Source organism: Typopeltis vanoorti, chromosome 13, assembly GCF_054136105.1.
Source record: "Typopeltis vanoorti isolate ZY-2024b chromosome 13, IOZ_Tvanoo_1.0, whole genome shotgun sequence".
In the NCBI taxonomy this organism is placed as follows: Eukaryota; Metazoa; Arthropoda; class Arachnida; order Uropygi; family Thelyphonidae; genus Typopeltis; species Typopeltis vanoorti.
In genome coordinates, this window is record NC_143561.1 from 104,672,501 (window position 1) to 104,695,933 (window position 23,433).

General features: G+C 34.8%; 1 protein-coding gene across 1 annotated transcript in view; it reads right to left on the bottom strand.

Annotated features, from left to right (window-relative positions):
- Positions 1-23,433, bottom strand: part of Lam (Lamin) — a 170,709-nt gene that overhangs the window by 95,609 nt on the left and 51,667 nt on the right. Inside the window, exons 3-4 of the mRNA XM_090402545.1 lie at positions 19,038-19,187; positions 10,479-10,649 (exon numbers count right to left, since the gene is read on the bottom strand). Coding sequence (XP_090258671.1) covers positions 10,479-10,649; positions 19,038-19,187 — 321 coding nt within the window. The remainder of the gene's footprint in view (positions 1-10,478; positions 10,650-19,037; positions 19,188-23,433) is intronic.

The following is a 23,433-nucleotide window of genomic DNA, read 5'->3' on the forward strand; positions in this document are numbered from 1 at the left end:
TTTACATATTTATTGGCTGTGATGTTTGCATGCTTTTTTAAATTTATTATTATTTTTTAAATTATTCATGTCATACACAAGAGGTTGAAGGACCTAGAAGCACATAAGCAACATGTATTTTTTTGCAGGAAAGGGCTGAGATAGATGTAGAAGTTTATTGACTTTAGGTCTGTGGTAGTTAAATTTTTTATAAAAGTAGACGTTTGGTGAAAAATTAACCCTTGATTTTTATTGCACTGTGTAGGGGTCCTAAGCATTTGTGCAGCTTCTTTAAATTTTCTTATGAAATAGTTATTATCAATATATAGCATTTTTGTTTGTTGCCAGAGTATTTGATGGCAATTGTAGTTGTGTGGAATGCTAAACCTGACTTGCACTCCCTTCTTTTACGTGGTTCAGACAAGTGGATCTCTCCCAACCTTCCTGCCTGGCCTACATAGCAAATGCCACAAGAGTAATGAATCTCATAGATGCCTGATTTTTTCATGGGCAATGTGGCAGTTTTGGTGGATGTGGGAATCTTGATATTTTTTTGTGAAGGTGAAAAAGATACTATTATGTTGTACTCGCAGAGCAACATAGCCACTTTGTCCATGATATTTTTAATGTACGGCAGCATGATTGCATTCTTGAAATCTTGTTTAAGTAAGGGAGTTGCAGGAGCTGTATTAAGTGTGAGGTTCTGTGTCAGGTAGTGCAATTATTCATTTCTTTTAATTGGTGTGCTAGATATATTATATGCCCTGTTTTGCAAAGTTTTACATACATCTTCAAGGCCCACCCTTCCTAATTGGGTTGTGGGGGCAACAGCTGCAAGAGGAACTTCCAATGGTCACAATCCTCTGCCACCAAGCTCAGGTGTTCTGGTGGGATTCCCAAATGTGTCCACCTAAGGTTTTGGATATAATCTATCCAGTGAGTCCTTGGCCTTCCACGTGGCTTCCCAATCCTCTGGCTTGGCAAAGTGGGCCTGCTGAGGGAGCCTCTCTTGTGGCATTCTGACCAGGTGCCTGTACCAACGTAACGTTTTAATTATTTTAACATTTTGCAAAGTTTTAATTATGCTTATTTTTTGGCAATGGATGGTGGTGTGAAGTGGCATATAAAAATCTTCCCATTCTGGTAGGTTTTCTGTATACGGAACAGGATAACCTTTTTTCCTCTTCATTTACTTCGACAAGGATATCAAGGAAAGGTAATTTTTTGTGCTGTTCTAGTTCAATAGCGAATTTTATAATGGGATGCAGGTTGTTTAGATAATCTTCGAAAACAATCAGCTCATCTACCATTCCTGACCAAAATGACGAAAATATCATTGACGTAACAGAGCCAAACTTTTGGTCTTTTCTGATAGGTTTTTTAATGCATTTGTTTCAAAATTTTCCATAAAGAGGTTGGCTAGAGCTGGAGAAAGGGGGGGGGGGAACCCATGGCAAGTCCTTTTTGTTCCCAATATTTTCTTGAAGAATGAAAAAGGTGTTTTCCATGCAGTGTTTGAATACTGTCCTACAGTGTTTGGATTATAGTATGATAGGATTGACTTGATGTGGCCATCTATGCAGGAGAGTTTGAGGAAAAGAGCGATGCTAGGAGGAGAGGTTCATCTTTGGATGAAGTAACAGTAGTGCCATCAGGATGAGAAAGAGAGAGAGGTTGGGGGGGGGGGTGAGCAAAAGATGCATCCAATGGCCTTAGCAAGGGGCCAGAAGGACAGCTTCCATTTGGACAGGAGGTGGTAAAGGATTATGAGTACTAGGGAAATGAAAGCCTTCAATGTCATTGAGGATAATTTCTGTGACTAATTCAGAGCAGGTGTTAGGATCAGATGTGCAGAAGCAATAGTCAGAATATGGAGGTCATCCCACTCAGTATCTTTGAAGTGCCAGAGGAGACTTGTGGTCTGAATTGCTGAGGAGTGATCCCTATAGTGCATCTGGAAGGAGAACTGGTTTAAAAGAGGTAAAATATTGGAAGAGTGTAAAGGGTTATCAGGAATTCACATAGATATACAATTTGTGTTAGGTCATTGTTTATAGCAAAGACTGCTGGCCTCTTCAAAATTGGTTGGTGGTGGTGTTGGAAAAGAGGAGACAGTTTGAATTGCAGATGTTGAGGTCACCTGGTAAGATAAAGTCACTATTTGGATAGCTAGATTGCAGATGGTGAAGTTTCATTGAAAGGAAGGTGAAGAGGTCCAAATGGTTATCACAATTTTGTGACTGATAAATGCTACTATTACTAAATGAAGCAAAGAAACTTCGAGCTAGAGAAGGTCAAAAAGCAGGGCTTCTAAATTAGCCATTTTCTGGTATGCAATATCACTAAGGCACAAATGTCACTTTTGTGATGGATGTAGTTGCAATATAGATATTTGTCAAGAATAAGCGAATAGCGAACATCATTTATGTTGGTGTTAATGCCAACAATGTTAGTAAAGTGGATGTGAGACTGAGTTTTTATCGTGGAGATGGCATGACTGTAATTTGTGATTGGTTATGTCTTTATTGTTGATATTGGTTTATGAGGGAAATTGATTTTTGTTGTAGTGTCACTGTTGTCATAAGTTGATTTATGGTTGGATAGAAAGATAGAGTGGAAACATTCAGTGGGAGGAGATACTCTCATACATGACATGGCTTTGACAGTACCTCCCACACTCTCTTCACAACTAGCCAGGAGCATGCAGATACACCATAGGTGTCAACTATCTTCTCACCAACTCAGATCACAATTTTGTGCAAGTCTCCTCTCTCACAGAATGATATTCCTCAAACCACTCCCACAAATTAAGCATCTTATAGTGTCTTTTCACTAAAATAGTTTGATTTATAAAAAAATAAAAATAAGCAAACATCTAGGTGCATATTGAAGTACTTTGCCAAAATCATATTCTTTATTTTGGTCAAAAAGGACAGACTTTTTGAATGCATAAAATGCAAACACATAATGGATATTGCACATAAAAGATAAAACAGGATTATCCTTACATGTGAATGAAGTCATGACGTGGATGGGAATTCAGCAATCATGCCTTAGCACTCGAAGAAATACGCGGGATGTCTAGAAAGTAAGTTCCGTTTTTAAATATTTTCACTGCAAAGCTGCAATCGCAATGATGCGCATGCGTGCTGAGTTTGTTGATTCCATAGCGAGGCGTTGGTGCCATTTTCAGACATTCTTGCAATGTGTACACTTCTTGGTGTGTGTGTGTGTGTGTGTGTGTGTGTGTGTGTGTGTGTGTGTGTGTGTGTGTGTGTGTGTGTGTGTGTTCAAATTGCCTGCTGCATGTGAAATTAGGTCAGTTATCTGTTTCTTGAATGTGAGGAACGTTAAAGCAGCTGAAATTCATTGGCTTCACGGTAATGCCTACCCACACAACAACAACTCACCACTTTTAGCTGGGAACAATTCCATCAACCCCCATATAGTCCTGACCTCGTGCCAAGCGACTTTCACCTGTTTAAACATCTGAAATCTTTCCTTGGTGGCTTCAAGACAATGATGAGGTGTCAAAGAAGCAGTCAATATGTGGTTTGCATCACAGGTGGCAATCTTCTACGACTATACAACTCTTGGTGCCCCATTATGATAAGTGTCTGAACAATGGCAGAAATTATGTAGAAAAGTAGTGAAAGATGTCTACTTTAATTTCCAATAAAGTTTTTTTTGTAAGTATATTTTTGTTTCTCTGAGAGCCCATCAGAACTTACTTTCTGGACGTCCCTATGAAGAAGATCTATGAAGAAGATAAACTTTATGAAGAATAAAATGGTTTCCAAAGAAAATGATCATGTATTGACCCAGCTTCTACATCAAACAACCTCATGGAAAACATCGTGTCAAAAGTAGATTACTAGAAAGCTTTGACAAAGTCATAAGGAACAAGGTGTGGATCCTACTCTGGAAGTTAAACAATCTAAATCAGCTGTTCTCAACAATAACTAACATATCAAAACAATAAAATATCCGCAAGTTTCAATGAAAAAGTTACAGAATGGAAATCAGTATTAAGGATGTCTAATGTCACCACTCTTATTTAATGTCTATATAAATGAAACAGCAAAGAAATGGAAAAAAAATATAAAGCCAGAATTTAAACTGAATCATGGAACTGCACTTAATACCTTTTTGTTTGAAGATGATCATATAATCATAGCAAGAACTGAAGATGAACTCCCAAGTTTAATATTTTCTTTAAACACAACTGCCAAAAAATCATGGTTTTTAAATGAGCACTCTAGTCAGGGAAAAACTATTTTCAATCAAAAAAAAAAAATCAGCTAACGCCTTTTGGTTCCCGTACATAGAAAGTAGGTGAGGCCATTTAGCCCTACCTAACTAATTTATTTTCAATCATGAGATTAAAAATAAAATGTCAGAACAAATTAACGGCTTTAAATACCTTCGATGCTCTACATCATATACAAAAGATCACTTCCTAAAGATAACAAGCAAGGATGATCAATAATAACTTCAAACTTAACCAAGTTCAAAGCATATAAGAATAAGATTTTATAAATTTTTGGTGAGAGCCTCTCTACTGTAGAAAAGTGAATTGTGAATGATGAAAACTGCAGAAGAAAAAAGAACAGAAACCAGAGAAATCAAATTCTTATGAAGGCCAGCAAGCTATAATCTCTGGGACCAAAAAAAAAAAAAAAGAATATGTAAAAAACAAGACTTAGTATTGGACAAAATATGCAAATACAAAAAAGAAATGGATTGAACACACTGAAAGAATGGACAGTTCAAGACTACCCACAAAAGATACTTTGATATTGCTCAGTAGGTGAACAAGTCAGAGACAACCAAGAAAAAAACGGAACAAGACTGGAACAGCCCACTTGGCCTAAATCCCTGAATCATAGGCTATTATGAAAGTAACCCATACACTCCTGGAAAGTATATATCAGGAATTTCATTCTTTTCTTTCCAAGTAAAGAATGAGGATTTGATGGAATGCTAGTTTAAATGCAGTTTCACTGTTTACAAATGTCTGGAAGAATCAACAGAAATCCTTGCAGACCCATTTTCTCCTATTACACATCTCTTCCATCATTGCCTCAAATCCACATTCTTTACTTAGAAAGGAAAATTTTACTACCAAAAATATGGTCTGGCAAGGGCTCACCCTTAATCACCTCCCATTGCCAATTTATACATGCTACACCATAGGCAACCTTAAAATCACATGCCTGGTGAAGATATGTTGATATCTTCATCATTTGGAAACACAATCAGAAAGATCTTGAAGATTTTGTACATTTCCTGAATAATCGCCATTCAAAAATCAAATTCATACCAGAAGTAGAAAAGGATCGAAAATTACCATTCCTAGATATTCTTATCAACAAAAAACATCACTGGAGAATTATTAGACATTTACTAGAAACAGACAAGGGCAGATATCTATATGCAAGCTCATGCCATCATCCATAACAAAAATTAGATACCAACAATACCTTAAAAACTAGCACTTTAAATATACTCAAAAATGATGAAATTAAAAGAAAAGAACTTCAAATCCTATTTAATCAGTTCCTCCAAAATGGCTACTCAAAAAAGGTACTAAAGAAACTTTTATTTTCTGATGAACTATTCCATATGATTCTGATGAACTGAGAGAAGTTTTGACTTAAAAAAGAACATAAGTGATGTTGAAAACAAAAGGGAAGGAAAATCAGACTTGCAGCACACATCCTCACAGAACATGGTAAAACTGGCAAGCCTTGTCGATGCTTTACTTAGAAGAGAATAACTGTCAGATTGCTCAAGGACTCTTTCAAAGTCATTCGCTCAAAAGGCACACTATACAGAAACTAAAGACTGATCCTTCATGGCATTTGGAAGTCATCAATTAATATGTGTAATATTTAAGGTCTCTCCTATGCCAGCAATCACATACAGATTGTTTATTTCTTAATGGTATATATTAGAACACAGAAAAATAAGTAAATAATTAATTTATTAACTAATTGCTGATATTTCGCTGGTGATATAACCAGCATCTTCAGAGCACAAAACACAGTTTGTCACAATATGCGAGACTATAACAACATGGTGTAATCAATGGACTAGTTAAACAAAATTGTAGCAGCAACGCCAAAGTCCTGATTTTGGTGCCCTCTATCTGGGAAAAAAAAAAAAAAAATTATTGTGATAGCTGTAAGACTAGCGTCCTAAACAGAGAAAAAAACTGGTACTAGTTTTTTCTTAAAATGACTGTCTCCCAGATTTTAGGCAAATTTATACAGCCATATTTGTTGAGATTTGGAATGCGTTTCAAGGCTTCTGTTGCCTCTAAGAACAATTTCTCCAACTTGTAAGAGCTTCTGTGCAGTACTTTTGTGTTCGTCCAGTTGAGCCTGTGTGCAGGGGTATCCAGAGCATGGTCTGCTAGGCCTGACTTGCCATAGTGATAATGCCAGACGTATCTTTTGTGTTCACAGTTCTTCCTGTTTGACCGTAGTAGGCTTGATTACATGAGCAGGGTACTTCGTAGACTCCTGGATGTGATAGAGGGGGAATGCTGTCCTTGGGTGAACGGATAAGGGTTGCTAATTTGTCACACGGTCTGAATGTGGTGCATAGTTGTTTATTAAGAATTCTTGCAATCTTTTCGGATGTGCCTTTAATGTACGGGATGGTGACAGTTTTGTTGTAGTTCTCTGTGGTGGATAGTGAAATCACATACAGAGTTTGTACATAATATGCCTAATAATACACATGATTAAACTATTGTTCCAGTCTTGCTCAATTTAAAGAAATTACAGCCACTTGGAATGTGTGATTTTTTGTTATGTGCTTATGTTAAATAAACTTCCTAAAGATGCTGTCAGCCATATAGACAGCAAAACATGTCAGAGAAACATCTAGTATTGATCAAAAAAAAATTTTTTTTTAAATGTCTACAGGTTAAAAGCTGGTTATTTATTAAGTGAATGATGCCATCTATTCACTTCCTTAACTTTCTCAGAACTATCATGTCTGTGGTTTCTAATCTTTGTTCATGTGCTTTATTTCTAACCCAACTCTCAGATCCATAACAAAACTGGTTTCAACACACTTTTGTAAATTGCAAGTTTAATGTTTCAACTAATTTCTTATTCCACATAAATTTATTCAACTGCCCCCTCCCCCATCATATCAGCTTTGCTTTTCTGTTGTCCATTTCCTTATTTAATTTGCTATCTTCACTAAAAACTGTGCCTAAATAGCTGAAATATATTATTTGTTCCATAGGTTCTCCACTGAGGATGCAACTGAAGTTTTCTATGTTCCAACCTATTTTCATACTTCTGGTCTTTTAAATGCTGATTTTCATGCCAAATTTATTACAACTGCTATTTGATTTAGAGAATTCTAGAGACTTGCACTAGATTTGTTTGGTAATACATCATCTGCAAAAAGCAAAGACCTAAGTTTGATATCTCTGATTTTAATATAAGGTTTAATATACTTTTTTTCATCTATATGCAATCCATATAGATAATGAATAAGAGTGGGGATAGTGTGCACTCGTCTAACACCTGATTTCACATTAGGTCATCTTCCTGTACTTCCTTCTATTTCTAACTGCAGATGTACAACTTAAATATAAACTATGTATTGCTATATAATGTTCCATTTATCTCCTATGATTATAGCATTTTGAAAAGCTTTTCTTTGGGCACCTCGTCATATGCCTTTTTCGGATCTACAAAACAAGTACAGATCCTTGTTATATTTCCATGATTACTCAACTATTTGTTGTGAAGTGCTGATCTTGACAAACCTCTATTACGGCTGAACTCAGCTTGTAGTTCTCCAAGTTTCTCTTCTACAGTTTTCTTAGCTTCTTTTCGAGGATTAGAGAAATTCCTCTGTAATTCTCCCATTCAGCTTTATTTCCCTTTTTATAGATGGGAATTATAAGAGCTCTACTCATCATCTGGAATTTGACCTTATGACCAGGCCCTTTGAATTAGTGTAGCCAGTGCAAAACTTTTATACCTTCATATTAATAAGAGAGACCTCTGGGGAGTTAGGGACTTATCAAGGGAGCCCAAATACTGCCCACACCAGTTATCATACCTTTTCTTGAATCCATTCATGCTACCTGCACTCACAACCTCCAAAGACAATCCATTCAAATCATGCACCACTCTATGAGAGAAAAATCTAGCTCTCACTTCCTTCATTGCATTCATTCTCAACTTCCATGGATGTCCTCTCTCTACTCTCCATAAAATGAAAAATTCCATCTAGTGATATCCAGTATGACCTTTTTCAGCTAATTCAGGCTTCCAATAAGTGGGGTGGTGTTCTCACACTGGATGATGAAGTTCATTTTTCACCTAACAATCAGAAACATCCATACTCGCAGCAGGATTTGAACCTGTAACCTGTTGGTTGGAGAGTGGATACGCTAACCACTCAACCAACTAGGCCAGCAACCAGGTTATACCTCTGTCATTTCCTGACACAAACACAATCACATCCATAACCTGCTCAAGCTTGGTGTCCTTTTCTGCTCAAAATACTACTTCTTTCTCTCCAGTGCAACTCCTATATAAATCCCGTCTTCACCTAATGACGGAATAACATTCCCACTATTCTCTGAGGTGGTGGTGGTGAACCTTGAAATGTATAAGAATGTTTTTGTGCATTTCAGGCTAGTTTTCATGGCATACAAAAAAAAAAAAAAAAAAAAACACTAACTCCTAAAATATTTGCTGCTATTCAGATGAGGGCAACCTGCTTAATAGATGACCTCCACAATTACTTTCTCACAGAAGTGCAGTTTCAACCTTATACATTTTTCTACAGGTATTTTCAGGGATGCTGTTAAAAAGACCTGGCCACCATCAACTCCCCCACTTTCTTTTATGCAAGTAGAAACATGAACAAGGATCTACATCCACACACAATTCAGCTTCAAATTTAATGAACTAACTTCTTGCCATCCTTTCATTCCATTTACTTCTGCTCTTTGTAAAAACATATTCTCCCAGGACAACAACCTCAGCTGTTCAAGAAAAAAATACGATAAAATAAAAGGAGTGAAAAATGTCTTATTTTTTCTATTTTGTGATCTTGATAATTTATCCATTCCAAATTCTAAACAGATTGCTCCATGTTCTAAACAGACTTCAACTGACTTTCCTATAGGCCTGTTTACAGTCCATTAGTAGAAATACTTCAAAATGTGGAGTATGAGTTGTTTTACAGAATTCAATTCAATTCAGCACATTATTTCATCCTTTAATTACAGTGATGAAATCACTATGCTTCAGTGGTTTCCATCATTACTTGCCTGGAATGATGAAATGAGTAAACTAAAATTCTTCCTCTCATCAATAAGAGGAAGAATGTTATTAGGCATATTCCAGGCAAACAGCTAAGAGTGGCAGATTGACATGGCTGAGATTGTAGATTAAGAATTCTGAGTGAATTAAAACTCTTCTGATTTTCACTTTATTTTCCTATGGGAACAGACTTCTGTTGCTTACTGTGTGTGTGCGTGCATGCGCAACATGTACACACTAATTTTTTGTAATGAATTTCCAACTAGCAGCCGGAGTATAAACCACAACAGAAAGTAACAGTGACTACTTTTAAACTGTTTTTTTTTCCTCAGGATTGCAGCAGATTTTGGTATGTAGCCTTTCCTCTTAGTGAGATCATCAAGCAATAATCAATATAGAAGAATACAAACCTGCACTTTGTATTGTCTTTAAAATAATCTTAGCTATTATACAGGGTGTTTCAAAAAGAATGACCCAATTTCAAACAATTATATTTAATAATGAAAATGTAGTACAGTTACAAAATAAATTCCCCATCTTCTCATTAACTAAGCGTTGTGTCTATTTGGGCACTAGTAGTGGCATCTAGCAGTCGTCATATCAACCTCTAGGCCAAGGCAGTTTCACATGGTACGTCGTATTCATTTGTGGTTCATGGTGCAGAGATATACAATTTTCAAATCGGGACATTCTTTTTGAAACACCTGTATAATTATTCGGGTAAGGATGAAATTTATCCATTCCTCAATATTTTATTAATACAATCTTTGTTAACTACCAATGTAATATATCTAAATTATCAAACAAACACTGCCATACCTTAGTTTCATAAAGTGTTTAAAGTAAAATTTGTAATGGATTTCCAAGTAACAGCTTGGGGGGGGGGGTATAAGCACAACAGAAAGAGTTACTGAAAGTAACAGTGACTACTTTTAAACTGTTTTTTTTTTTTTCCCTGAAGACTGCAGCAGATTTTGGTATGTAGCCTTTCCTCTTAGTGAGATCATTAAAACAATAATCAATAATAGAGGAATACAAACTAGCACTTTGTATTGTCTTTAAAATAATCTTAGCTATTATATAATTATTCAGAATAGGATGAAATTTACTCATTCCTTATTATTTTATTAATACAATCTTTGTTAACTACTAATGTAACATATCTACATTACCAAACAAACACTGCCATACCTTAGTTTCATAAAGTGTTTCTATTTCATCTCTGTTGATTCTCATTTGTGTTTCATACTGATCACGTAACTCTTTCAGAGTGTCAGATAACTTCTGCTCATATTGTTCTTTCAGCTGGGTATCAATCTCTGAAATTTCTGTCTGCTTGACTACCCGAGTCTCTGACATTTCCTAAAATAAATAATTTAATTAAACATTAAAAAAAAAAAACATTATAAACAACACAGATGACATGTTTATAAAATGCAAATCAATATGAAGTTAAAATTTTCAAAGCATAATGACTTTCAATTATTCAGTATCAGCTGTCCTCGTCTTCAAACATATATGTTTTAAACTCCAGCTATGTACCAAATTAATCCATTAAATTAATTCAATACACAGCTGTTCTGTGTATTACAGTGATATGTGGCCATCTATCATTAAAATATTCAAACTAATGAATTCCATCTTTAAACAGAATTTTTAAGCTAAAACATTAGAATATATATATATATATATTTATTTATTTTTATTTTTATTTTTTTTTCCATGCACAAAACATTGTTTTGCTTCCTTGGAAAAAGGATTAAAACCAAGTATAAAATTTCTTGGTATCTTTAACATATATATACATATATATATATATATCATGTGATGATCAGCTTTTACTCGGTTGTTATACATTTGAAAAAAATATAGATTTAATGACTACAAGACCGAGATAACATATAAAGATTTTAATGATAAATACCACTAGTTTCGGCATATAGCAGCCTTCTTCAGGTATTTATAAAGGAAAAGAATACTAATAAACATTGAATTATTTACACAAACTGGAAATTACAGGTACAAATTGCCTCACATAATCGATACATAAAAAACGTATTTTTTCAAGTTGTTCCAACTGGTGTGCCATTGTTTGTTGCAATTGTGCGGGCAGGTTCACGTGAATGCCAATATTGAATAACTGCAGCATGGCTATCTGGGATGTTATAACTTAAATTGTTGTTTAAGTGGACCGGGTTCAGTAGGATTTCCCTTGATTCTACGATTTTCCTTTCAAACTCATCATCACAGCGAAAGATATTTTCTGATCTATTCCAGCAGACAGAGTGGCTTTGTTGAAACTAGTAGTATTTATCATTAAAATCTTTATATGTTATCTCGGTCTTGTAGTCATTAAATCTATATTTTTTTCAAATATATATATCATATATATATATAGTAATCCTACTACTGTTTCTCATATTCAGGTCAGAAAAAAATACAATCTCTGTAGTAGTTTCAAATACAACTTAAAACTGGCTGCAATTAGCTACTCCTTCAAACACAACTTAAAACCGGCTGCTCGTCTAAAGACAAATTTCTCTCTCTCAATTCCTAGTGTATAGAAAAGTCTTTCTTCCTGATGACAGACTCAAAACAAATGCTTCATTTAAATCTGAAAAGCTTTTTTGAGAGGCTGCTTTCAAACCCAACCTAATTTAAAAGAATATACGACTTATTTTTCACGGTATTAACAACACGACACAATTTTATCAAAGAGATGTTTTATTAATTTATATTTCACTGATTTTCACCTCAACATCATCAGAACACAACACACTTGTACATGCGACAGTGAGTGAGTGAAACAATATAATTGCAAAAGACAAAAAATCTAAAGTCCTATTTTTGGTGCCCTCTAACGAGAGAGAGAAAAAAAAAAAAAAAAAAAAAACCAGCTATGCAGGAGTTTTTCTTAGGATAACAGTCTCCCAAATTTTTGGCAAACTAATGCAACCATATTTGTTTAGGTTGGGAAAATTCTTCAAAGCCATTGTTGACTCAAAAAATAATCTTTCAGATCTATAACGACTCCTAAATAGCACATTCGTTTTCCTCCATTTTATCCTGTGTGAAGGAGTGTCCAAAGCGTGGTCTGCCAGTCCCGACTTGCCATAGTAATAGTAGCGAATGTATCTTTCATGTTCTTCCAGGCGGATGTTAACTGAGCTTCCTGTTTGCCCATAATAGGCTAAGTCACAGTCACAAGGAACTTCATACACTCCTGGGTGTGCTAAAGGGTGAAGTTTATCCTTAGGCAAGCAGATCAGAGTTGCCAGCTTGACATGAGGTTTGAAAGTGGTGCGAAGGCCATGTTTCAACAATACTTTGGCTATCTTTTCCGATGTACCTCTGATATAGGGAATAGAAATGGTCATGTTGCATTCTTGTGTATTAGAGTAGGGCAGAGTAATGGGCCTATGTAGTAGTATTTTATCTATTTTGTAGGGATTGTAGCCATTGGCTAAGAACATATGGCGCAGATATTGGAGTTCTGTGGTCAGAGCTGTATCGTTAGACGACATTGGGAGACTGTTATCCTAAGAAAAACTCCTGCATAGCTGTTTTTTTTTCTCTCATTAGAGGATGCCAAAAATAGGACTTTAGATCTTTTTTGTCTTTTGCAATTAAATTGTTTCAGTCACTCACTGTCGCGTGTGCAAGTGTGTTGTGCTCTGATGATGCTGAGTTGAAATCAGCAAAATATGAGTTAATAAAACATATCTTTGATAAAATTGTGTGGCGTTGTTAATACCATGAAAAATATGTCATGAATAACCGTCAACACCTAAGCTTATCTGTTAGATTAAATGAATATAGTTGCAAGAAACTACCCAAGATACAGGAAACCAATTCTTAAGTATAATGTTACAACTAAGTCTTTCTACTAATGCCCATAGAGAGCTCTTTTCCCCCAACAGGACTCCCCCCCCCTTGAAAGAGTTTAAAAGTTCCACTTTGTTCTGTGTCACTTATCACTTCAGCCAGGGAAGTATGAGGTGAAGTTTGCATGAATCCACCAAACTTCATGGTGAACTCAACTGTAGGGTTTTAAAACATCTTTGCTAAGGGCAAAATATGTTTGGTATATGCTTTGTATAATAATACAATACAAGGTGTCATAATCCTTCCTATTCAGAACATGTAACCAGATTAACTCACATTCACAGCCAAGTCTCAGAGCCAGCACTACAGAAAGCAACAAATGAATAGTTCATTTGTTATGAGCAGCACAACTTTGAGTATCATTAAATTTAAACAGAGATGTTACATAGATTGAAGATTTTTATATTGCCAGTCCTATTATTATACAAGTTGATTTTAACAGAAAGACAAAATAAAAGCAATTTCCATACTACCAACATACTTTTTTAATTAAAAAAACAAAACAAAACTGGCTACTGATCAGTGCAAGAAATATTTGTAATCTTTGCCACACAGAAATATGATATCAATGTGGAAAAGCAACATCAGAATTTTTTTTTGTTTTCATTTCACCTACATGTGCTTAGATGATAGTACATCTTTCTATTCTTGAGATCTTAAATCTTTATTCGCCATAATTGCTTTCATGAAACAATTATTTCATAAATCAATCTAATATGTCCAATTCTTAAAAAAGGTTGCTGTTTGTTAAATTCAATTCTGATTGTTTATTTATAATGTTTATCAGAAATCACTTTACAGAATGTTTACTCATTCCCATTTGTATGGTTTTCTTTACAGAAAGCAAAATACAAATCTTTACGCCTATCATAAATCAGATAACATAAATTATGCATGTTATTTGCAGTACTTCGAGATTGCAGTTTTTTCCATTTCCTATTTCTGAGAATTCTCATTATGAAACAAACTGTTACCTTTATTATTAGTTGTATTTGGAATTCAACTGAATTCCAAATATCTGAAACTGCTATAACATTCACTGTCTATTTCTTAAAGTTTTAAATAGACAGTGAATGTTACAGCAGTTTCAGATATTTGGAAGTTGTAGAGATATTATATCAGTTGAAGAGAATCAATATTCCAACTCAATAATCATTGGCTTGCCTTTATAACTGAGGTGCACAATCTTTTGTTAATATCACACATCATATGCACATTTCATAGTTGTGCCCTATCTCTACTGGCCTACTATTGCTCTCCATTTCATGCTCCGATTTCACTTCTTATTAGTCATTCATGAAGGTTTGTTCATGACATATCTCAAGTCTTGTAAATTACTGGAAAATTTTGCCTGAAATATGGCGAAACATTCAAATTACAGTGCTGGTTTTAAACTCAAAGTATGGATTTTGCAGAAAAACATGACAATCGAGTAGCAAGGCATGAGTTTACATTTACTGAGTTTTGTGATATTGGCATAAACAGAAACTTGCACTACAAAACACCACTAAAGAATCAAATATATTGCATGATGAAGGTGAGCAGCCAATAGCACAAATAACATTGCTAATTAAAATTTAAATGCATTCATTTTATAAATAATGTGTTCAATTATAAATTATAATGAATACTGAGGATTTAATAAACAAATTTCGTTTTTTCCTGAAAGACTTTAGTTTCTGAAAATTCCTGCATATATCTTGCACCATGATATTTTAACTTTAATTTTGGGATAAAAAGTGCAAGTTATATATATTTGAGTAAATACAGTATATCTTTATATCCTCTGCATAATGTGCAACTAAAGAAATATTCAATGTCATTTTATAGTTATTTTCAATGCTCTGCTGGCAAAAATTGCAAGAAAAAATAAATTGTACTTTTTTGAGGGAGGTGGGAAGAACATCTGTGAATAAAAGATCATCTTCCATAAAGAAAAAATACTCCATATTTGAAAAGAAATTTATTGCTAGCAATCTTGGGAAGTCTTTCTCCTATTTGTTCCAAAGAATGATAATGGGTAAAAATTTTTGAAAAATTTAGTAACAGCCTACAAAAAAATAATATCAGCAATTTGTTTAGAATGTATGCTAATCAATATAATGAAAATAATTGCCTGCTGGGATGCTTGTTCCCCCTTCCCCACCAAAAAATTAATGATGAATAATCTCAGTTAGCATTCAGCTGACTGAACTATAAAGATGATATGAACTAGCATTTCTAAAAGGTTATAGAAATATTTTTTAAAGGATATAGAAGTATGTTTAGCCTCCTCCAATGAATCATAAATAAAGCATCAACCTTTCAAGAATTATTCTTGCTCCATGTGTTTTTTCAGCTGATTATTTTACTGTAAATGCACAGAAGTACTGTGCACTTATGTTTTATTATTTATTAGAGTAGAGTACTGTATATATACAGAAATTGTATGCTATAACTTGTGCATTGCCTATCGCTATAAATAAAGAATAAAATTAGTTAAAATAACAAAACAGGCCTACACATTTTAGCATTTAGGCATGTGAATTATTAATATCATTACAGTGTTACGTCGTTTTCTTAAATATTTTACCTCTATTGTTCTCCTTGTGCCTACTGAGATCTGGCTTCTAAACTGACTTTCTGGGGCCATTTCTCTCTTCGAGTTCTGACAAAATTTATTTGTTTATGCTGTGCCAGTCAGAACTCTAGGATAGAAATTCTTATCCGAAGAAACTTTCCCAGAATTCAAGTAATACCTTATATAGATTAAGTAGTTAGGTAGATTGACAATCTTAAATTCCCTTTTTTCTTCTAGACATAGGTTCGATATTTTCATGGCAAAATTCAATCTCTTACTCAGACAAACTCAGGTATACATGGGAAAACATATTTATTATTTATCTAAGAACATTACAATTTAAACAACACATATAATCAAGCAAATCAAGGTTAATATTAAATTACAAGTAGGGTAATAATAATCAAACAGACAGGCTATTCAAAACACACTCATGAGAATCTTATGTTCATCTATAGCACAAACATGGATGTCGGTATTAAACTAGATTACTGCTACTAACACCCCATACACATTAAACTTGGTCTAGACAACTTATGGAAGTAGACTACCAGTCCAATTCGATTAACATAACACAGGAAACTATCTCAAAAATCTCTCTCTCTCTCTCTCTCTCTCTTCTTTTCTAAACTCTGTCCATTTTACACTTTCATCACCAATAGATAACACAAAAAGAAGATTTGTACATTACCACCTTGTTAGAAGTCTTCTCGATCCTTCCATCTGTTATTTGTCATAGATTGTCCCTCTGTACGATGGGTTGCTGCCACGTGGGAGTCACATGCTCATCCCAAATTAGCCACTTGTTTCTTCTGGGCTTACGAACTTTCCGCGTTGCCGTTTCTAACACGATTAACCTTCAAAGGAATCCTTTGCTGCTTTCTCATCAGACAGATCCACACCGATGGTCTAAAAACTTGAACACTGCCATCATCTCGTGCTATATTTTCTTTGATTTGCATCGCTCAGCAATGGGAAACACGCTGCCGCTTAGCCGTCTTCACACATCTTGTCAGATATCAGGCATGCTGATCCGCTCGGGAACTTCGAGCAGGAAACCCTGGAGGGCACACGCGACTGGGGAACACCACAGGAACCAGGAGAAAAACGTAAAAAGAAGCAAAAAAAGCACCTCTCAACAATGTGAATCCGTTTTAAACCCCATTATAGCGCCCTCTTTCCGCACTCCAAACTTGTCTACGACGCTCTCCCATTTGCTGTCACCTCCTTGCTGTAAGCACACGTAACCTTTTTCAGGGAACGCGAATTTCTTGCGCCCTCCACGAATGCCTACTCATTGCTCATTACGTCATCTTTGATGGTCAAACTGCAACCTTTGAACTTTCGTCGCACGATGATACATGACTTTATACATGGCATATTTTAACATTGATGTTTTTGACAAATTAAGATTCCATCTATTTTAGACAATAACCTTAAACATAGTACAATATAATATTTATTTCCTCCATCGATTTCATTTTAATTTAAGATTCAACCTCTTCTTTTATATATTTTAATTCCTTTTTAAGCAAAGTTAATATCTGCATCTTCACATATTATGTCTGTTTTGCCAAGAGTACAATTGTGCTTTTGCTTGATATTGTTCTCTTGTTAAATCTTAAATGGAGTAGTTCTATTCTTGATAGAGCCATCATTCAAGATCTAACAACGGTTTATAGTGATTTCTGACTATGCCTTTTCGATTTACGATGGGATCATTAAAACAGAACCCCAACATAAGTAAAGGATTAACTCTATAAGGAAAGGTGTTGGTGAAATAACAGAGCCCTGAGGGACACCTGAATTAACAGCAAAATCCAAAGAGAGAATGCTTTCACCATTACATGTAGTGAATGACTTTGCAATTCAGTTACAAAGGGAGAAATGCAGATTATAGGCTGGTAATTTGCTGAGAAGCCTCAATGCAGACACTATCAAATTCTTTGAAAATGTCAAGTATAACAGTGCAGGTTTCTCCAAACTTTTCCACACTGTGGATCTTGATGGGTGAGATCAATATTGGCAGTCAATGATCAGTTGACAATTCTCCAGATATCGAAAAAGTTGATTACTGATGATCTTCTCCGTTGCTTTTGGTAATGTGACTATTTCAACAAATGCACACATCAAAATATCACTCAGAATTTGATTATGATTCTAATTATTCTTAATAATTCCTAATTATTAATTCTTAAAATTCTTAATTTTTGGCTTGTAGATTGTTCAGAGGCTCTATGTAAATATTGATATGACAGAAACATTTACAAAATTCTAAAATAAGTGTCTTTTAGAATTCAGTGTGTGTGCATGCACGCCAGTAATCTACACAGGAGAAGATATGAAGTTTTGGTTTGCACGTTGATTTTTGATTATAAGTCTGATCTCCAGAGCTGAACAATTTCTTTAGCTCGATGTTTTCCAAATTTACAAAGCCTGAAGACCAGTGTTTAAAGTAAATTTTTTTTCAGTTCATTTATTTGTGTACATAGTTTGCTGGATCTAATTAAGTAAATTTATCATGCTAGTAAAGCGCTGTTATCAGTTGGATACAATGGAGTAATGGAGTGGCTACCACATCAAGGGCGGGTGCGGTTAAAGAAGCGAGCCCAGCAGGTGGAGAGGATGTTGCGAGTGGGAACACTGAATGTTGGAAGCATGACTGGAAAAGGAGGAGAGGTGGCAGACATGATAAGGAAGTTGCACATTTTATGTGTGCAGGAGACAAGGTGGAAGGGGGGAAAGGCAAAGGAACTGGGAGATGGATATAAATTGTTCTACTCTGGAACTCTTGTTATTAAACTTAAATGAATGATAATTATTAATTTTATTTTTTTATTGTTCAAAAATTGATTTTTTGCCTATCAACAACTCATGTACAATATTTGAATTTTTATAATTTTCTGAAACAGAGTCATTTTTTTCATAAGACCACACACTACCAGGTCGATGACCACACTTTTGGGAAACAATGCTTTTGTTAATGCATGAACATATCGAGCTAGCAAGTAAATGAATTAAATTTTAAGCAGACAAAATTAAAGAATTCTGAGAAAATGTTTTAAAGGAAGTGATGAGAAAAGGATAAAGCTAATTTAAACAGTGAAAATGCTTAAATATAAGCTATGATGTTTCCTAATAACTTACTGTATAATTAATCAGAAATAATTTAATGAATGGTGTTCCAACAAAACCATAAAACAGGTATGGAGTAAAAAAAAAAAAGAAGAATTATTTTGCTCAGAAATGTTTATATATTTTTATTCTCCAAGTAAAAATTCAACTTTTAAAGCTGAGATACTTACTCTATCATGGACAGATTCCTTGAAAGTGAGTTCTTCCCTGAGACTTTGGACTCTATTTTCAAGATCCACTCTCATCAAGGTTTCTTCCTCAAGCTGGGATTTTGCAGCCTCCAACTGTTTTGCCATTTTGTCTTTGTCAGTGTCAGCTTCCTAAAAAAATCAAAACAAACAGAAATTCACAATTTTTATTATGTAATGCAACAATTTACTGATTTTAAACCTTAATAACTACCTTTCCTCAACTTCTTCATTGTGCAGAATAAGCAATCCAAAGAACATTTGCAATTGTTTGTCAATTGCAGGCATTCTTTGGATTGCTTATTCTGCTCAATTATGTAAAAATCTGAACACAATGAAAAACATAACGTTTGCATGGGATTGGTTACTTCATCTTATCCATCAAAAGTATTTCAACAGCTTCTGCAGACCCTGCAAAAATAAAGAAGGTGAACTTATGCAGTTTCCCTTGGAGTGCTTATAGCCAATTCAGTAAACAGCTTGCATGGAAATTGACTTGGCCCTCCACAGATGTCTTGGATTTCAGTGACGAGCAATTGCTAGTCAAAACAAGGTTACTCTTTGCCAGTCATGAAAGTTTTGAATTAATCTAATGCAATACTCTTCTTCAGTATATTCCAGCCTTTTTGTTTGCAATGTCTCAGACTTTTGCAGATGTTCCATGAATGTGAGCTCAAGAAGTTCAATTCAGGATTGATTATTCAAATTGTAAATTAAAGATGCCAAGAAATTATATACTTGGTTTCATCCTTTATCCTAGTGTAAGCAAACAAAGTTTGCAAGTGAAGTATCTTCACGCCAGAGCTAGACGTGTATATAGGGGCTAATGACTGCATATAACTTGCCTTAGTGTCCCCTAATGCAAAGCATATTTACAGACATGTATAATGCTGCATTATGGGAAGGGTCACTACCCAGACTGGTTTCAACCTTTGTTGAGGTCTCATCAGTGGGAGCAGACCCGGAAGTGATACCAAGGTTAAAGTAATGCAGAAATCATATTTACAAATACAAGAAGCCAAAAGGTATCACACCTTATTACTGAAATACTTTGGATTACAGATAGACGTTGAAAGTTTTTCCTCTTGGTTATACTATAAATTAAAGATGACAAGAAATTATATTCTTGGTTTCATCCTTTATCCAAGTGTAAGCAAACAAAGTTTGCATGTGAAGTCACTTCACAACTGGTATGTATGTATAGGCTAATGACTTCATATCACTTACCTTAGTATCCCATAATCCAGAGTATTTCAGTAATAAGGTGTGACACCTTTTGGCTATTTGTATATGGAAATATAACTTCTGCATTCTTTAACCTTGGTATCATTTCTTGGTCTGGCTCCCACTGATTAGACCTCAATAAAGATCAAAACCAGTCTGGATAGTGACCCTTCCCATAATGCATAGCATTATACATAAGGAGATGTGCTTTGCATAATGGGATATTAAGACAAGTGATGTGAAGTCATTACCCTCTATATACAAGTAGTCCAGTCATGAAGTGACTTTACACACAAATTCTGTTGGCTTACACTTGGATAAAGGATGAAACCAAGAATACAATTTCTTGGCCTCTTTAATTTATAGTATAACCGAGTGGAAAAACTTTCAACATTGAAGCAGATCTTATTAGAGGCCCATACAATGGACGTCCCCAGAGAAGAAAAATTGAATATCCAACCTTAGCCAACTACAGTACTTAAATAGACAAGAGATTTATAACCTTTTTTGCATGAGACTGCCATAAAAAATGTAGAACAACTAGGAAGAGTAATATTTCTTCTTTTTCTTTATAATAAATTTAATGGAGCGATAACTGATAGTACTTCTGTACTAATATCAACCATGCAGCTGATTATAACCATTCAACTATGCCTTATTTAAAAGAGAATTTTTATTCTAGACTTCTGAAGGAAGTTACAGTCATCCATTCACAAGGATTACTGAATAAAAACCAAAGATTGACACTAAGTGATATATGGAACTCTCTCATTAAATCTTTCAATATTAGATATTTAATTTTACCAATAATCACCTTCTATCACTAACTGCAGATGCATGCCATGTGTTTTTATGTTTACTGTCTAGCATGAACTTGCCTATTTCCTTGCAACAGTTTTTTGGCATTTTAGTAAATTTTGTGACCTTTATATTTGTTCTGATGTATCTAGCCCTGAAGTTCTTATTTAGATGGTGAAACTAGTGAGTGTAATTTATTTATTTAGGTAGTGATTAATAAATTCCTGTGTTTTCTGTATCATTTTAGTTGAAACTTTCTGTCATCAAAGTAAACACATTATAATTAATCTTCCCTTAACAAAACCATGTCAGGTACTGCCCAACAAGTGATTCTATCAAAAGGCATCCTTGATATGATTCCTAATAAAAATTTTTTTTATTAACCTAATTGTACTAATAATAGACTATAATATTTGTCCATAACACAAAACTAAGTCTGAACTGGACTATTTCTCCACTTTATAAACTACCCTTATGAAATGGAATAACACTTTATTCAAAGAAAAATTGGAAGTTAGTTATCCCAAATGAAATCTCATCTTCTAAGATATTTGAGTTTTAAGTTTTTCCTCATCGAAACAAGTATACAAATCATCTTTAGTCGTGAAACTTTCCATAAGCATTTCAATAGCTTCTTTCTTGTCAACAATTTCAAGTGGCACAAAGCGGATGTCATCAGCAGAAATGGCATTCTGCTTTCAATACTGTGAAAGGAAGAAGGTTCACACTGCCACATTTTCTTAAGCACATCTCGAAGACTGGTACTTTCTAGAAAATCAATTATGCTAATATCATACCCTTCATTGTGAAGTTCAGATACTGTAATGATAGAGTTTAAAGAATTTCCACCAATGTCCCCACTCTGACGGGAATGCAAAGTATGCTGCCAAACGAATGTCGAATCCATCGTATCTTTGACAAGTTTGCAAGAATACAAGATCAGCCAGCAGTGATCTGGAAAGATGAAAAAAAAAATGTCCTACAAGCAGCTGCACAGCACATCAAAAAAAAGTGGGCCAGCATTTGGAGACACATGTGGCTGCTGTCATCCGGGTTAGCAACCAAAGTAGAATAATAGCAGTTCGTATGAAACCCAGTCATGCTCTAATTGTGGATTTGTTTGCCATACTACAGACCGGTGCAGCTTATCTTCCCATAGATCTTACTTGTTGTAAAGAGCACGTATTGACCATCATAACAGATGCTAATCCAGTATTCATTTTAACTTCAAGGGAAGAAAACACCTTTACGGATTCAGAAATTGATAATACCGTACTCATTTGGGAAGAATTGGTGACTGGATCCCTTACGATCAAACAAGATGATGATAATGAAAGTAGCTGCGAGTATTTCTGTGAAGAAGATCAACAATCGCTTTTTTTGTTATGTACACCTCTGGGAGTACTGGCTTCCCTAAAGGTGTTTGCATTCCCCATCATGCTGTTTATAATAGGTTATCATGACAATGGAAGGAATTTCCTTATTCTCTGATGACATTTGCTGTTCCAAAACTTCATTGTCATTTATCAACTCAGTTGCTGAAATTTTTGGTCCTCTGCTAAAAGGTATCCCAATAGTTATTATTACAAGACAAGATACTCAGAACCTGGAAAACCTTGTAAAAATTCTTGAAGATAATTATATCACACGGCTTGTGTTGGTCCCTTCACTTCTCAGGATGATTTTATCTTACTTGAGTATGCGGTCTCTGGAAAAAAATTACTACAGAAACTAAGATTTTGGATGTGTAGTTGAGAAATTTTCCCATCAGAATTACTTGAACAGTTTTTTAATTATTTCACAAGAGGCCATATGATTTGCAATTTTTATGGAAGCACCGAAATAATGGGCAATGTTACTTTCGAAACATTTAAATCAGCCTTCGATGTGCAAATGAAAATACAGAATGGCAAAGTATCAATTGGAAGACCTATCAATAATGTAACAATCTACTTATTAAACGAAAACAAACAGCTGGTGCCACCCAGCCAGATAGGACAACTCTATGCAAGTGGCTTGAATGTTGCATCTGGTTATGTGAATGATACCGGAGATCCTTTCTTACCGAATATCGTAAAAAGTGATCAGGCTGGTCATGAGCGTTTATATAGAACTGGTGACTTTGCTGTGATAAAAGATGGTGCTATTTTTTATGAAAGCAGAAATGATTCTCGAGTGAAAGTCAGGGGACACCTTTTAAACTTAAGAGAAATTGAAATTATGCTGAAGAAAGTTTCTGGAATAGCAAACATAGATGTTCTCTGTTCAACCGTGGTCAAGTTAAGCAAGACATTGCAGTCTTTTATGTGAAAAACATAAAAGGGATTCACTCACAGCTTTAGACTTGCGAAAGCAG